This window comes from Mya arenaria, chromosome 1 (genome assembly GCF_026914265.1).
Source record: "Mya arenaria isolate MELC-2E11 chromosome 1, ASM2691426v1".
NCBI classification, from domain to species: domain Eukaryota; kingdom Metazoa; phylum Mollusca; class Bivalvia; order Myida; family Myidae; genus Mya; species Mya arenaria.
Window position 1 is genome coordinate 62,092,565 of NC_069122.1, and position 17,396 is coordinate 62,109,960.

At 35.7% G+C, this 17,396-nt stretch overlaps 1 protein-coding gene across 1 annotated transcript; it reads right to left on the bottom strand.

Moving 5' to 3' along the window:
* Positions 1-752: 752 nt before the first annotated feature.
* On the bottom strand, positions 753-16,798 carry LOC128227403 (rho GTPase-activating protein 190-like). The gene is made up of 7 exons (XM_052937949.1): positions 16,241-16,798; positions 14,553-14,612; positions 4,655-4,847; positions 4,261-4,338; positions 3,731-3,862; positions 2,731-2,836; positions 753-1,612 (listed from the first exon to the last, which is right to left on the bottom strand). The coding sequence occupies exons 1-7, from the start codon at positions 16,775-16,777 to the stop codon at positions 1,420-1,422; spliced, it is 1,299 nt and encodes a 432-aa protein (XP_052793909.1). The 5' UTR covers positions 16,778-16,798; the 3' UTR covers positions 753-1,419.
* Between the last annotated feature and the right edge of the window lie 598 nt (positions 16,799-17,396).

A 17,396-nucleotide genomic window follows, 5' to 3' on the forward strand; every position in this document is an offset into this window, starting at 1 on the left:
TTGACGTCCTCACCAAATGACATTGAATAAAGATAAGATCAAATGCATATAAACGTATACATGAACTTACAGATGAGAAATCATTCACCCCGTCCCTTATTTTATACTGCAATAGACATCTGTAACACTTCCGAAATGCGATTTCATTCATGTCAGTGGTTTGAAATATGCAAAACAAATCATATAGCCATTTAACTGGCAGTAAGCCCCTGTGTGCTTTCGGACTAATATCATCAGTTCAAATCCAGTTCCAAACATTTTTTGCATGAAGACCTTCAGACCATATACACTTATGCATACGATCAATTATAAACAACGAGTGTTGACTCTGATTTTTTGATCGTAAATGATATTTTACTGATTGCATATTAATGTAATAAATTGTTAGCTGTATGATAATACCGAAAGAAATTTTACAAAAAGTAGATATCGTAAATGTTCCTTTCTTATCTCCTTTCATTGTAACAATGTTTGAAAACCTGCTTCGAGTCGTTGCTTGTACAAAACGTTATCCTGATAATGTAACATGTATGCTTGTTCGCATATACATTGTTTTCTCTTTCTTTTGATATGAATATATTCTTAACAAATTTTGTCACATTGTGTTATCTTTCTGCTTGCAAATGTATATCTGATCATATCATTAGTATATTTTCACATGCATTTATCACATATTTCTTTTCGTTTATTTTGTTAACACATGCATTTATATATTTTATCTGTAAATTACATTCGATATTACACAACAACGATTCAAACTCGACCAATCCATAACATGCTTCATCATCATAAAAAAGAGACAAATAGTCTTAATCTAGTCCAAACACAAATTAAAAACAAGTAAAAACTAGTATAATTCCGAAAATGAAATCTTCACAAATACGTTTAACATGATTTACGAGGTCCTCTTTTATATATATCACTACTCCTCCCATATTTCTACCAGCTTTAGGAGAATGTTTGGCAGGACATAAATAACAAAAATATCTCGGTAAAATATGTTGAATATTAAAATATGTTGAATATCATTAAGATCTCAACACCAAGTTTCTTGTAGACATACAACATCAAATGAAATCAATATTCCATAAATTCTACATTTCTTAGTTTACTATATATTCCACAAATATTCCAAGAAATACATTTTATGCCTAGTTTTTAATATTTGATCCTTGATGATACCCCTAGTCTTCAACGTGTACAATGTCTGGAGCAGGTTCAGTCTTCATTTTATCGTGTCACTCTGTGTGTGTTGCTCTGGATTAACTTGCTGAAGTTCACATTCATGATATTATTTTTAACAAGAGTAAGTATAATTGAATTTTCAAATGTATTTTGTTTCAGTGATGAACAAAAAATATACATTATTGTTGCGATATTTTTAGACATGACAGCTAACCATTTATAGTCATTCAAGAATTACTGCTCCTCCCATGGACAGAAAGAAAAGCTCATGCCATGTTCGATTAATGTTTGCAGAAGGTCTTCCAGTATTTCTGAGTATTTAACCATTTTTTCGAATGAATCAAATTTAACCCGAAATAAAATTGGCCACCAGTAATGGGATAAGAATTTGGAGTCCCTGCTTTTCTCTTCACTTTTCTGGCTAACTCTGAAAAAAGAGAACATTTTATTAAACAATGTAACTGGGTTGGTTCTGACCAATTCTGTTACGGACGTTTTAACCGTTGGGTCGCGTAATTTGCCATCCTTTTACACAGACATCTTGCAAATTATATTTTATTTGATATTCCAAGTGCTTGTCGATGCTAAGAATAGGGTTGGTTTTTTTTATTCTGTGTCAATTCGACTGTGTGCTTTAGTTGTTTCGCGTTGGAATTATTTGTATACAGTAGTTATACCTGTAGATTAACTTGTGCAAGTACTTATAGGAAAACATATACATGGTTAATGTTTCCTCAAGTTAATGCATACGTTGATAAGAAATTTACTTTTTTACTTTTTTCGGGATTGTTGGGATAAGAGTGAGGTTGTGCACACAAACTGGTTTAAACCCCCAGTTAATTTACATTTTACTGACCGTTCCAAGGCGGTACCTAACAATCCTTGATAAACATACCTAGATTTTTATATATAGTATTATGCACTGTGCTGCTTATGGAGTTTTGTGCTGTTCTGCCATGTTTCTTGTTTGTGATTTTATGTTCTATGTCTTTGGCGTTTACCCAGTGCCATTAAACGGGATTTGTGTTTAAATATTTTGCTACTGAGCGTGTTTCTGTAGCTTTTCGCATAAATATTGGCTCCAATAAACGTCTGTCTAAGGGTAAGGTAGGATTTGGATTGAGGTGGAGAGTCAATCAGCGAATTAAGCAGTATAACTGGCTTTCCAGTGGCTATGCACTGGATACTTTCGTGTAACAGCTTGAAATAATACACATGGGTTTCATATAATAACAATTTACCCGTATAAAAACGATTTACCGAGCGTGGGACTCGAACGACTGGTCCCAGGTTTATGAAGCGCTTCTACTGATCCGTTTTGTTGATTTTATGAATAATAAAGACTGATGTTTAAGTAACTTAAACTATAGCCCTGGACAAACAAAAAGAAAATGGACTTTTATTCAATATAGTTTTTGTTTAACAAAATTTATAACTATTGAGGGCGGTCCTAAACTGCTTTAAGCTTCATTACAATTTGGCAAACAATATTTCCAGTGGGCTACCATTTTTTTACGTTCATGTAAGTAACTGATAATGACTTACTTATGAAGATGATCGATCAGAAACTTGAGAACTTTGAAGTTGAGCGGATGCATCTGCAGTAAGAAGCCTTTTAACGCTCTGATGCAGTCACTTTTATCTTGGACGCCTACAACACAACAATGGACAGTTGTCAGTTAATGAAAATAAACAGTGAGGCTATTAATAAATAATATTACCGATATTGTGTAAAAATTGAGGCATATTTTGCCAGTTTTCTCCTGTTTCCCCCAGATTTAATAATCGCTAGGCCATGATGATATGACTAGCTCCATTATACTAAGTCAATGTTGATATATCAATGAGCTAGTTTCAACTATACGAATTTAACATAAAAACATATCTGACAAATTCACCGCGAAATTCAAACAATATTCAGTAGTCAGTATCGGTTGTAACTTATCAGAACACAGATAATAAGTAGAAATCGTCTTACAGATAAACCTATGGTCAGTTAACCATATACTGGACATTAAACAGAATAGCATCTAACTTGCATGTCAGTTACAGAGGCTATTCAAGTGAAGCCAAAGTCTCATTTGCATAATCAATTAGAACATTTTCAATGCATAAAAATACATGTTCTAGATGTATCTTTATGACAACATAAATTAGTGAAAATAATTGTAAAATAAATATGAAATAAATACTGTAAGGTGAAAAGTATGAACCACCGCTATACGTGGCATATATTCAAAAACATAATTAAATGAAACTAAAAAAATCTATCCGTATTAAATAATAGAAAAGTACAAATGGTATTCAATACTTTATAATTATCGCAAGACAACCAAGTTGTTTAATATGGTCATATTTGGCCAGTTCATATAAACATGCAATGCATGTAATGATATAGGGTGACCCTGTGCATTTTTATTTATCAAACCGTTGACTGAATTGTTTGGAAAAACAAAAACCTCACTTACTAACATAATTATTTAGAGGAATCATGTTGATGCTATATTAACCCAACCAAGTATAAAAGCAACTTTAAAACACATACATGACACCTCAACGAGATCCTCGTAGATGGAGACGGGTACTAGCGGTTCGGTGAGGGTGGCAAAAAGCTTCCTAAGCACCATGGCAACCGCATGCACCTCAATTCCCAGGGTTGAGATGTCCACATTAGAATCTGCAGGTGAAGAGAATAAATATATCGCTAGTAGGAACAACGATATGCAAAGGGTTGGTCTAAACAGTATCTGGGGGTAACCCACTTGTCTAGCTTGGTGACCCTAGATAAAACTCACATATGCTGGATGCCTTGGTAAGAAGCGAGTGTCCAAACTATTGCCTGGCCAAACAAGTACCCAAATCAATAAAATATCAGTTATATTACTTCAAGCGCATGTAATAAATATTCTTGAATACGAGTGGTTGCCACAAGTCAGGTATGTGACTTTCGTTTACGTTCTCTTCTTCAGGCATATAAACACTTCTTCTGACCACAAAAACATCTTATCTGACCATAATCAATTTTAAGCTACAAATATTGTATCTTATCATAAAGACGTTTCGACTAAGACACACCTTCCTCAAAGCGAGCTGTAAGAAGGTCCACTTGATCCGGGTCTCCTGGTATTCGATGAATACCCGTTGCGTTCAAGCCTGAAACATGACAAAGAGGAAGTCAAATATATGTATTCACCATCCTTTACAAAAGCTAAAGCTGAAATCTGCTTATTTGAGTCCGACTTCAAGGGGGAAAAGTTAAGCAGTTAATAATTCATAAAACTTTATCTACATTGTGATTTTTAATCTCGTTCACTATACTAAAGGCAAATAAGCATTTGTTTGCTCTGAACAAATCATATGTAATCATTTCTAGAGACGTTTAATTACATAAGAGACAATTAAAGCAAAGAAGGAATACTAGGACCACAATCCAGAAAATAAATAAAGTGAATTTAAGTCCAATACATACCTTCTGCCTCAATAAATTCGACACATTTCTCGATAATGTGTGGCACAGAGGGGTTATTTGGTGACATAGCAAAGTCAGTCAGGCAGTAACTGCTCTCGGAATGGCCTGTCGCTTTGATGTCTTTCTTCTTTATTTTATTCTGAACCGTTTTTATTATGGTTTGTAGCGTATGCTGCTTCCTTTGCTTCTTTTCCTGGAAGTGGGTTAATTTAACTTGGGTAAACAAATAATTAACGGGCTAATTAGTAATTACTCATTGGATTAAGTGGACAAAACGTTTTCCGTTCCAAAGTTTGAATTTCTTACTTCGCATCTACGATATGATTTCATATAGATACGTTGTTGTGGACAGATGTGATCTAGGGTGGCGGGCTAAAATTGGGGATTTTAAGAGAAATCAAAATAAATTATACATTAAAGTTATACTATCTAGGTGTTTTTTAAAGAGCTTTACATTGATATAAGTATTGGATTAATATGACTATTAACAATTGGAGCAATAAAGAATAAAAAGAGTGAACGTGACGATGATTATGGTGAAAACAAACGTATTAATACATAAAAAAACTGAAACGAATAGCCAGCAGTTGCACATTCTGTTTTGTACGGGATAATTAGCGTTCCAATCAGCTTTTTATTCGAACCGGTTAAAAAATGTGTTACTGACATCTGAAAGTGTGGAAGAGCATTCGCGCAATAATACTCCAGGACCGCGATATTTCCTGGACTGGTCAAATTACCAAAACACGTTTTTGGTATGCAAGGATAAAAGTTATTAAACCCTCGACAAACGCTGTTTGCGAGGAGATATTGGAGTCACCCTGTGGTCGGTTAGTCGGTGGGACGGTCCGTTGCATGTTTTTTTTCTTGTCCGGTAAATAACTTGAAAATTCTGGATGGAATTTCAATAAACTTTATCCGACGATAAAGTATAAAAAAGAACGTTCAGTGTACAAGAACCATAACTTTATTTAAGCTAATTACAGAGTTATTGATCTTTGTTAAATGTCGTTGTCCGGAGCAAAACTATGATCGATTTTGACGCTACGGTTTTAAATATTGCATGTTAATCGACTGAACCTAATTAACGCAAATTTAAACGCAATGAGAGTGAAACTGTTAAATACTACATTTCCAAGTATCGGGCTGTCGTTATGTGTGTTTATTTAAATATCGTTGCAATTTATTCGTAGGCTATACATTGTCCTGTAAGAGCTCTGACTTCTTTTAGTCGTTCCGATATGAGAAGCAAAACAAAGAAAAACACTCTCCAATATGGAACACAATAACATTCAAGATATTTCACACAAAAAAGCATTCGGTGTTCATAGTGAAATGCTCTTTTTGCATTATTAGAAAGGCCACATGAGATAGTGTTGCATCTCCATAGGATACCAAAAGACTTATATACCGATGTGTGAAGAGCGTGTGCGGTAGTTACATAAGATTTGTAAAAATGACGTCCCGAAAGTCGAAAAAGACATGTTGCTAAGATGGTTTTGTACCAAAATTGATTAAGGCATTGCAATTTGTCAAGAAACGGTAATTTTGAAAATGTTGTGTCAGATATAGATTGCTTGCTTTAGTATTCGTTCAAACAATGAGAGACTCTCTAACATAATTGTTTAAGATTCATCGAAAATGAAACGCTGCAATGCGTCGAAACCAGGTGTTCAATGATTGACAGAAGATCACCAGTTGTAAAATGTAATATCAAGAGTTTTCTTCTCTTTTAGTAACAATGACATTGACCATAGGAGGTCCAAAACGCAATTTCTTAAAAGAGCTCCATAAACTCAAGGTTTCACTTTGTCAAAACTTAGTTATAATGATATTTACAAGAAAAATGCACTAATTTAGCCTATTAGATCATTAATTTTAGATCGAAAACGAGGTAGGTGACACCCTTACAAATGGGTTCGAGCTAATGCAAATAAATTAATGAATATTGTCGCGTGCAGAGGAGAGTGGTGGTTTTTCCTTTATGGCTATATATATTTCAATAGTGAAATGTTCAGGTACCCATTAAGATTCAAAAAAGATGGAAACGTTGCATTTTAAAACGTTCAGTAAAACTAAGAAAAAAACTTTCAAATTGGTTTTGGCGTGATTAGTTTTATATGTTCACAGGAATAAGTGATCTTATAGTATAGTTAAACACTTGGTTTACCACGGAGTTATGGTTGGCATGCATCTAGAAACAGGACGAATCATTCCAATCCAATCAAAACAATATAGGGGCCTTTCAGTTATGAGATACTACTTTTTCCAAATAAACTTAACAAGAAGTAACGAAGATCTGATAAAAGCACCATCATGTCAAGTGATTAGCCGACTGCCACAGTCAGCGTTTCATTGTTTACGTATCAACTTGGAACGTATTACTAAGTTGCCGGCTCCTACACCCGCAAAAGATCCATACACATACTTAGCATTGGTTTCACACCAACCAACCAATAACATTGAAGTCTTTATATTACACTCTTTTAAGAGCCTAAAACTTCCTGTTCGAAATCGGTTTAGTGGCGGTACAAATTGACTGTGTCTCTTCGTTATAAACAAAGCATTACTTTCAGTAATTATCGAATGTGTCCATCCCCTTATTCATATCTACCAGCTTGTATTCAGTGAAAATAAAAATAAAAATCACAAACTTTACTCATAAGCGGATACGCGCATATTATCAACAAGTTCCGGATTTCTGATTTTTCACAAAATCATGGCCTTTTTAATTTATAAAAATATATCTGATCGAGGAGAAGAACAGTGCACATGAACCGTAAAAATGTTTTTTTGTAGCTAATCCCCTTTCATTTTTTTATTTATATCTAATTTTGCCGGTAGCAAAACTCCAATAGTCTTTCAGGTACCTCAAACTTTATATACATTTTACTGAGAATGAGTGCAGTGCACTGGAAACATATATCTGTATTTGGAATTAAAAAGCTACTGCCCTTTATTCATTTATAGGCTATTTTGTCTTCGGGATAACTCCAAAAGTATTTGATGTATTGACTTCTTTGTAGATATATTATGTTATTAAGGAGGAGTGCAGTGCATGCAAACAAAATCTTGGTATTATTTTCTTCTGGATTTAAAAGTGATTAAGGTATTTACTTTAAACTTCATACACATATACATATTATTTAGTTAAGGTGCACACTTACATTTGATACTTATTGCCCTTTTTGACCGGAGCATAAACCAAAAGTCTTTGAGGTACGGACTTCAAACTTCATATTACACAAACAGATCTGATTGAGGAGTATAGTACACAACAACCAGAACTCTGTTTTTAGTATTTTAACAATGATAGCCCTATGATCATGTTTATAATCATTTGAGATTGTAGCATATTCTTATGACTTCCCATGCTTTAAAGAACACATAAGAGTTCCTGTTGTTGTTGTTGTTTTTTGTATATGTTACAATTTTGTTCGTTGTATGAGAGTATTTCTTTTATAGTACCATGTCCCATGCTTTGACAAGTGTGAGATTATAGCCATATTATCTAGATTAAGCCCCTGGTAGACTCGAGTTCCGGTGAACATGTGTTTCACTGACCATTCCAAGACGGTAATCCGTTCGATTATACGTAAAGCCGTTGTGATGCATGTGTTGTTTGTTTTTAACAGGGTTGTTTTCAATCCTGTTCAGTGTAGCCACAAACTCGACCCTCACAACATAAAATGCCTATTAAAAGGAACAAGTGTCGTCTGCCTCTTTACCACAAAAAACATAGTTTGAGAAAGTGCAGACTATATAAATTGCAAGCTAGGTTTCCAATTACCGAGCTAGATTTGACAAAGCAAGAAGCCATCATAACGCAATATCTATTTTAATCATTTAATTTCTTGAATAAAGATAATATTAAAGTAGTATCCCTGCGCCCAAAACATGAATGAACATCGAAACGTAAACAAAGAATTACTATCCACTCAAAGCGCATCATTCCATCACGTGACACAATAATCTCAATGATCGCACAGTTTACCCGCTTAAAACATCACATGATAGCCCACGTGGGAATAACAAACGCACGCCATTTTAACAGGCACGTACTACAGTCCTGACGAGTTAGCTGACGATATAGAAATAGAAAGGAGTTGCTGACCATATAAACAAAGAAGAAAAAAAAGTTTTGAAATTAAAGTTTTTTTCAAGACTTTGTATAATTTATTTTATATACTTTTTATAGTAAACGTATAGACGGATGTTTGTGTATTTATTTTTGAAAATGGCATTTCATTGAAATGAATTGAGCTATATTGTTTGCTGGTTGGTGTAAATATGAGAAAATATCACGGATTTAATAACTTTCTTAGGTGTTTCATTTACAATTGTTTAAAATCAATTGTTTTAATTTTGATCATATTAATTAAGAAAATATTTATCTTTAATATGTTGTATTTTCGAAGGTCCGTCCGTCCGTCCGTCCGTCTGTCCGTCCGGCTCTGTAACTTTCTCTTGTATGGACAGATTTTAAAATAACTTGCCACATGTGGCGTGCGAAACTCGTGTCCCTACCTCAAAGGTCAAGGTCACACTTAGTGTTTATTCACAATGGAGTGCTGCATATAAGGACATAGAGTATAGGTTGTCGTGTCCGGGCTGTAACTTTCTCTTGTATGGAAAGATTTTAAAATAACTTGCCACATGTGTTCCACATACCAAGACGATGTGTCGCGTGCAATACCCGTGTCCCTGCCTCAAAGGTCAAGGTCACACTTAGTGTTTATTCACAATGGAGTGCTGCATATAAGGACATAGAGTATAGGTTGTCGTGTCCGGGCTGTAACTTTCCCTTGTATGGACAGATTTTAAAATAACTTGCCACATGTGTTCCACATACCAAGACGACGTGTCGCGTGCAAGACCCGTGTCCCTGCCTCAAAGGTCAAGGTCACACAAAGTGTTTATTCACAATAGAGTGCTGCATATAAGGACATAGAGTATAGGTTGTCGTGTCCGAGCTGTAACTTTCACTTGTATGGACAGATTTTAAAATAACTTGCCACATGTGTTCCACATACCAAGACGACGTGTCGCGTGCAAGACCCGTGTCCCTGCCTCAAAGGTCAAGGTCACACTTAGTGTTTATTCACAATGGAGTGCTGCATATAAGGACATAGAGTATAGGTTGTCGTGTCCGAGCTGTAACTTTCCCTGGTATGGACAGATTTTAATAATAACTTGTGACATGTGTTCCACATACCAAGAGGACGTGTCGCGTGCAAGACCCGTGTCCCTACCTCAAAGGTCAAGGTCACACATAGTGTTTATTCACAATGGAGTGCTGCATATGAGGACATACAGTATAGGTTGTCGTGTCCGGGCTGTAACTTTCTTTTGTATGGACATATTTTTAAAATCACTTGCTACATGTGTTCCACATACGAAGACGACGTGTCGTGTGCAAGACCCATGTCCCTACCTCTAAGGTGAAAGATACACTAAGTGTTTATTCACAAGGGAATTCTGAATATAAGGACATAACAGTGTAGGTTGTCAAGTATGAGTGGTATTTTTTTATGTTCAGAGGCAATTTAAAATAACTTGCCATATGTATTTTACACGTAAAGGCAAGATCAATTTTTTATGTACTGACCTTGTTCGTAGGTCAATGTCACATTCGGGGGCATTCCTCACATACTGTGACAGCTCTTGTTTATATTTTCATTTTCTATTATTAAACCCCACACATTTACGGGGATGAAGGCTTCGTGGAGTTTGTTTCTATGCTGTTTGAATAATTCACCAGCCGTTGTATATTATCTATTTATCGTTCCTCCCGGGTGATGAATGTGATAAGATGTGATATATCTGCTCGTAATCTGTCTGACACCAGTGCCGTGCACATTGAATCTGTTCAGGTACCGTTAGAAAGTCATCTGACAGAGTTTTCTCCAGCTACATCCGAGGAAGTGAAATGGACCATCATGAAATCTCCAAATAAATCTTGTGAACTAGACCCCATACCAACATGGCTATTGAAATCATGTGTTGATGAACTCTTACCTGTTTTGAAGAAAATCATCAATTTTTCTCTAGATTCTGCATATGTTCCGAAATCATTTAAGAGTTCACGTATAAGACCGCTCTTAAAGAAGCCAAACCTTGATCAAAACACTCTAACCAACTATAGACCTGTCTCCAATCTCCCGTTTATTTCAAAGGTTCTAGAGAGAGTAGTCGACAGCCGTGTTGAAAGACATTTGACACTGAACAATCTTCACGAGGAACATCAATCTGCATATAGAAAGTTTCACTCAACCGAAACAGCTTTACTCAAGGTACAGAGCGACATTTTTCAGTCTCTAGACCAGAACAATGTTGCAATCCTAGTGTTACTGGATCTCTCGGCGACTTTCGACACTATTGATCATATCACGCTGCTTTATCGTCTAGAACATGATTTTTGGATAACCACTAAGCCACTTGCATGGATGACATCTTATTTAAAGGCTCTTTTTCAAACTGTTTGCATCGATGGGGAACTTTCGAATTCAGTGCTTATGAAATACAGTGTGCCGCAAGGATCTGTGTTAGGACCCAAAAATTACATGATGTATACTAAACCAGTTGGTGCTATTTGCCGAAACCATGGATTAGGTCATCATTTCTACGCTGATGACTCTCAGTTATACTTATCATTTGAACCTGCAGACGAGATTACACAAGTTGAAGCTGTGCGGCAAGTAGAAGCCTGTCTCAACGATATTGTCTCCTGGATGCACCACAATATGCTTAAATTAAATGCGAACAAAACAGAACTTATACTGTTTAGCTCCAAGCGCTATGCAGATTGTATCATGGACTTGACTATAAAGATGGGCGATTCCGAGATAAAACCAATATCTTGCGTATGAAAACTAGGTGCTTTCTTGGATTCCAAAATGGACATGGAGCAACACGTGAATGCTGTTTGGAGATCTTGCTATGCTAAGTTACGACAAGTAGGCCACATAAGACAATATCTAACCAGTGATGCAACTAAGACCCTTGTGAACTCTCTTGTAACATCCAGACTTGACTACTGCAACTCCCTGCTTCATGGCCTACCTAACACAACCTTGAACAAACTTCAAATCGTCCAAAACACGGCAGCTCGTATCATTACAAAGACTCCTCGATTCAACCACATCACACCAGATTTAAAGGAACTTCACTGGCTTCCTGTGCAATACCGGATTGATTTTAAAATACTGACACATTTCTATAAAGCCTTAAATGATCAATCGCCTTGCTACATTAAAAACATGTTAAAGATACATAGACCACAGCGTGTTTTGAGATCCCAAAGTGACACTCTCACTCTTGTGATACCAAGATCCCGTACTGTTACATATGGTGATCGTTGCTATGCAAATGCTGCTCCAAAGTTGTGGAATGCGCTTCCACTGGGAATCAGAACTCAAACACTTAAGACTCTTTTAAAAGATCTCTCTGAAAACTCATTTCTTTTTGAAAATATATGGTAATTGATGATTTCGTATGTCTGACACATCTATGCCAAAGCTTGTCATTGTTGTTGTAAGGATATTTTACTTGGTTTGTGATAATATGTTTGATTTTATGTCTTATATGAATATCTATTTTTTTATTTTTATTTTTTTTAAATGATTGTTTTATGCTCAACTTGTATAATACGATTGATGCTGTTTTTAAGCTGTATTCCTGTATCTATAAAATGTATGGAAATGTAAAGCACTTTTGAACGTATGTGCTATATGAAAAGAGTGCTATATAAATGTGGTATAATAATAATAATAATATGAAATGAATCCTTTTTTATGTAAATAATGTATATATCATTTTAAAATACTATTTAAAATTCTAACAGTGGCCCTGAAAAGGATCGTTTTCATTAATTAGTATAGCCTTTGTTAATACCAACCGGTTTTAGTGTATATTTTAAATTCACCCTGGATGATCAACCAATTTCTATTTTATTTCTTTGGTTAATAAATCTTTGGCAATCCTAACACATATTGTAACACCATAGGATGGAGTTATGCTGGGATTGGTTACATTCTCCACCCTGGTTTGACTGCTTACACAGCGACATTAACTTTATTGTCAATAAAATATTAATTTGTAGTTGTTTTACACGGGGACTCTTAGATTTACTGTGCTACATATCACCACCTTATTAACACACACATGAACGTGAATCATAATGGTGAGAACCGGTATAAACCCCTGTTCATGCAGCGCTATCAGCGCTTTGATTGATGTTTGTTTTTGTGTATGTGGTGTGTATACGTGTGTGTCCCTAGTTCATTGTCATTTGGGTTCTTGCCATGTACCTCTTAACTGTGTTGTTGTTGTTGTTGTTTTTAATTATCGACTTCTGTGTTTGTCCATGTAGTTTTTATCGCATTATGTCTTTAAATGTTTGTAAGGCCTAAAAAATATGTTTGATTCGGGTAACCCGACCCTACCTATAAAAATGCGCCGACCCTAACAATTTTTTTCCGTTTCTGAGCAAAATAATTATTCGTTAGCGAATAGAGAGTTGCAATGGGTGGATAAATGCAGATTTTAATCAGAATTATTGTTTATATGATAAAATAAAGTCAGGCAATGACAGTAATGTAGGGAAAACTGCCATTTGCAAGAAAACTGACGACAGATTTTGAAAAAAAAATAATAAAAAAAAAACCTACCTACCCTACCTAGAAATTTTGGGAAGGTTACCATAAACCTTATATGGCCTAATATGAATATTGGTATATATTTATCGGACACTGAACTCTAAGAAGCATGCGGTTTATAAACAAATAAATCAGACATGAGTGGAAAATAAATATCAATTGCATAAACTAGCATTGTATATCATTAAAGCATCTAAACAGAGAGACAATAGTACTATTATTGTACAGTAAAACATATTTTGAAATGCATTTTCTTCTCTTTTGTAGTTTGTGACATTCAGCGCACAAGGAAGCTAATTAGTTCTTTTAATTGTAAATGAATTTTATTTCATTATTTGCGTATTTATGAATTGATGATTTATGTTTATGATGATCAGCTGTAAATGATTTATAAAATAAATAATATTAAAATTAATTTATGTTATGTTATGTTTAAAACAGTTGTAACGATTGAGTAATTAATTTAACTGAATTGCTTCCTTAAAAACGTCTTCCTCGATAAATAAACAACATGTATATTTTCATTTGGCGCTAAAATCCCAATAACATAAATTTCAGGATCATTGAAATTAAATAGTTCAAATTGTATTAATAAGTAAATTCTTATTAACGTTATATGTCATTTTCATATGTCGGTGCTGTGTAAAAGAAAACGATATTTTTTGGATAGAATAACTGTAGTCAAAATTGAACAATCCAGGGGTGAAAATATATATTGGTATTAATTGGATCTAAGAACGGAAGCTAACCGGATTACTTGATATATATAACAGACCTATACAGTGAATGAAGTCAAAGAAGCATGACAATAAGATTGACTTCAGTTGCATATTGAATACCACCCCAGACCTATACAGTGAATGAAGTCAAAGATGCATGACAATAAGATTGACTTCAGTTGCATATTGAATACCACCCCAGACCTATACAGTGAATGAAGTCAAAGATGCATGACAATAAGATTGACTTCAGTTGCATATTGAATACCACCCCAGACCTATACAGTGAATGAAGTCAAAGAAGCATGACAATAAGATTGACTTCAGTTGCATATTGAATACCACCCCAGACCTCTACAGTGAATGAAGTCAAGACTTCAGTTGCATATTGAGTACCACCCCTTGTCTCGCAGTTCTCCTTTGAACATAAATTGTATGACGCTGTCTTTTTATTAATGCACATATCGCCTACTCACGGTTGAAGGAGAGGAGGGGGAGATACACTCTCATCTGTCTGTTTACCTTCATGGGAGATCCAGAATAGTTCGCGTTGAACCGTTCTGCCCAGTCGGAGAACCCTTCCTGCAGAAAGCAAACATCTTATTGAACTTTAAGTGAGTTTCTCACATTCTAAATGCTAAATATCGTAGTGTGTTTGTGGTTGCTTTATGTTAGGAGTGTATTTTTGGTCTAAATCTGAAGAAATCTGCATACTTGCAGGTCACATGTTACGAAATTTTACGTTTCATAATACATCAAATGTGATACCAGGGGTTATACCCTTCATGCGACTGTGGTTAGGTACGATTATTTTGTGGCAGAAAGTAACAAAATAGCATGTACATTAAAGCTTTTTTCGCGGATTATTAAGCCGAGAAAGCATTATAGTGCACACCATAAGGCAAGCCTACTTCCGCTATCAATTTTTGTCGTTGATGAAATGAATTGGATTTCTCTTCTTTTGTCTAATAAAGTTGTTATATTTGCATTTACCATAATTTTCTTTCTAATACTTAAAACACCTCAATGTGTGTAAGATAATTGAAAGTCATAACCAGACTCTCCATCAAGTTGGAGGACCGTAGGTCCAAGCGTACTCTTAAATAAATCAGAAGGGATTTGTGCTCAAGCTCAACGTGGCCCTGACTTTTGACCTGCTGACCACAGAATCAAATGGGTCAGCTACTGGTGTTTAATCTGAAATTTGAGTAGACAAATTGCAATTGCCACCTTGACCAATGGATTTAAAACCACGTCCGCACCAGCCCCTGTATTAACCTCTGGCTCGATTTTGGCCACGACTAGCGAGAAATTGCCGACCATCTTCGTTTGATCAAAATGGTAATCTACCCTAGCCTCCGTGATCATCATCCGCTCCATCAACCTGACCATCGATGAAGAGGTCATACCCCGAAGTATCCTGGGCCTCTTAGAGTGTGGAGGAATGGTATGGGAGGTAATAAGCTCTTGTTGTTTAACTGTCTTCACCTCACGCGACAAAGTATGGGACTACTTAATTCGTGTGTATAAATGACGAATGATGCGTTTCAAACCCTTATATTTGAGCACAGTCCATAATGTGTAGCACAGCATTGCTTCTTGTATCTGCTGCTACCTGGCCTTGGTGAACAGCTTTCGACCTATACTGCTGATCTTAAGATATCGCCACACAGCGTTACTAGCAAGCTTTCTCAGAAGTACATTCTTACTTTCTGATAATTTCCTCATATGTAGTTGTTCATAATTTTAAAGTTATCTTTTACAACGCTTAAATCATTTAAGTAACGTATTTAAAACAATATTATAATTATTATCAATTTATCATATTACTGCATTGATACGTTTATGATGTTAGGTAGCCAGCTTATCTTTAATCTACAACCAAATAAGACAAAAAAGGTTCGCTGCGAAACAGAGCAAAATACGCCACTTTTAATGTCATAGGTCATAGGTACAGGAAACAAACTACAGACACTGAAAGGAAATGTATGTTTATAGTATATTAGTAAATTGGTTTACATTAAATATAATCAATCAATTTCGTTAAAGACTAGTTAAACTTGTCCAAGATATTATGCCATTAGGTACTGTTAAATGTTTGATTTAGATTACAAGTAAGAAAGCAGAACAATCAACACGCGCTGATCTCTCGCCTCGCTATGGGTAATTGCGAAATAAAACCCGTTTCCGGGTGTACGAAATATACCGACCCATCCGCCATTTTCTTTCATCCATTGACCAAGTCTGTCGTTGATGTACCAGCTTGTATTGCGTTGAATACCTTTAGCTTCAGAAATATAGCCTTTTATTGCACACCTTGTTGCTAATGATCCGCTGAGGATCAGCAAAGACACGATGCCCTCCCATTGCGTTGCCTCTTCGAATAATTTATCGGCTTCCTTCAAAAGAGTTCTCTGAACTGTGGTTTTATTGGGGTTAATGTTAGACGTATCTAACCTGAATCCCTTTTCGAATTCGTCTTCAGACGCATCACACATTTCTCTGATGAGTTTTAATTCTCTCTCATACGGAGCATCACCCGTCTTGTCTTCCGGGACTGTGAACATGTTGGCATCATTACAGGTATAGCAACGCGTGAAAACATCTGTCTCTAGTTTCGATTTGCACGTTTGACAATATACCGTCGGCCATTTTGAAATATTTTCAAAGTCGTAACCTGTCTTTTGAAGTTTGTACCTCAGATAGTCTTGTGTTATAAATTCCGTCATAGTCTCAAAATCCGACATTTTGTACACTTATGCAATGGTTATAAATGTTCATCACATTACATAATCTAATTAGAAGGGGTTAGCTTTTTCGGAAAACATCCCTACTTAACAGGTTGAAAAAAACTTCCTTGTTATGCCTAGCCAAGTAGCAAATATATGATTATAATCATGTTCAACACGTAATATCTTTTGACAACGCCGGTGCACTACTCTCGGTGAGAACGGCCAAGGTACTAGGGTCTGGCAGTGTCAAGCTGTTGCACGACAATGCACTCAAGCATCGCTCTGCATCGGTTACAGGATATTTGCAACACCACAATCTCCAAGTTTGTAACATTCACCAAACGCTCGTACAGCCTAGACCTCTCATTTGAGACTTCTGGTTGAATCCCCACATCAAGTCGTGTCTACGCGGACGCGCAGTGCCAGTAAAACGCAAAAATACATAATGAAATAAGTAACATACGAGTATGTTATAATCTGCAATGGCCATTCACTTTCTTGTCCAAACGTTTCAGAATTATCAACGTAACATAGATTAGCAGTTGCCCAAAAACATAGGGTGTAACAAACATGGTGTTAGCCAACCGTTTGCAGAATAAATCGAGGAAGGTAATCAAACGAAATGTGAAATCTA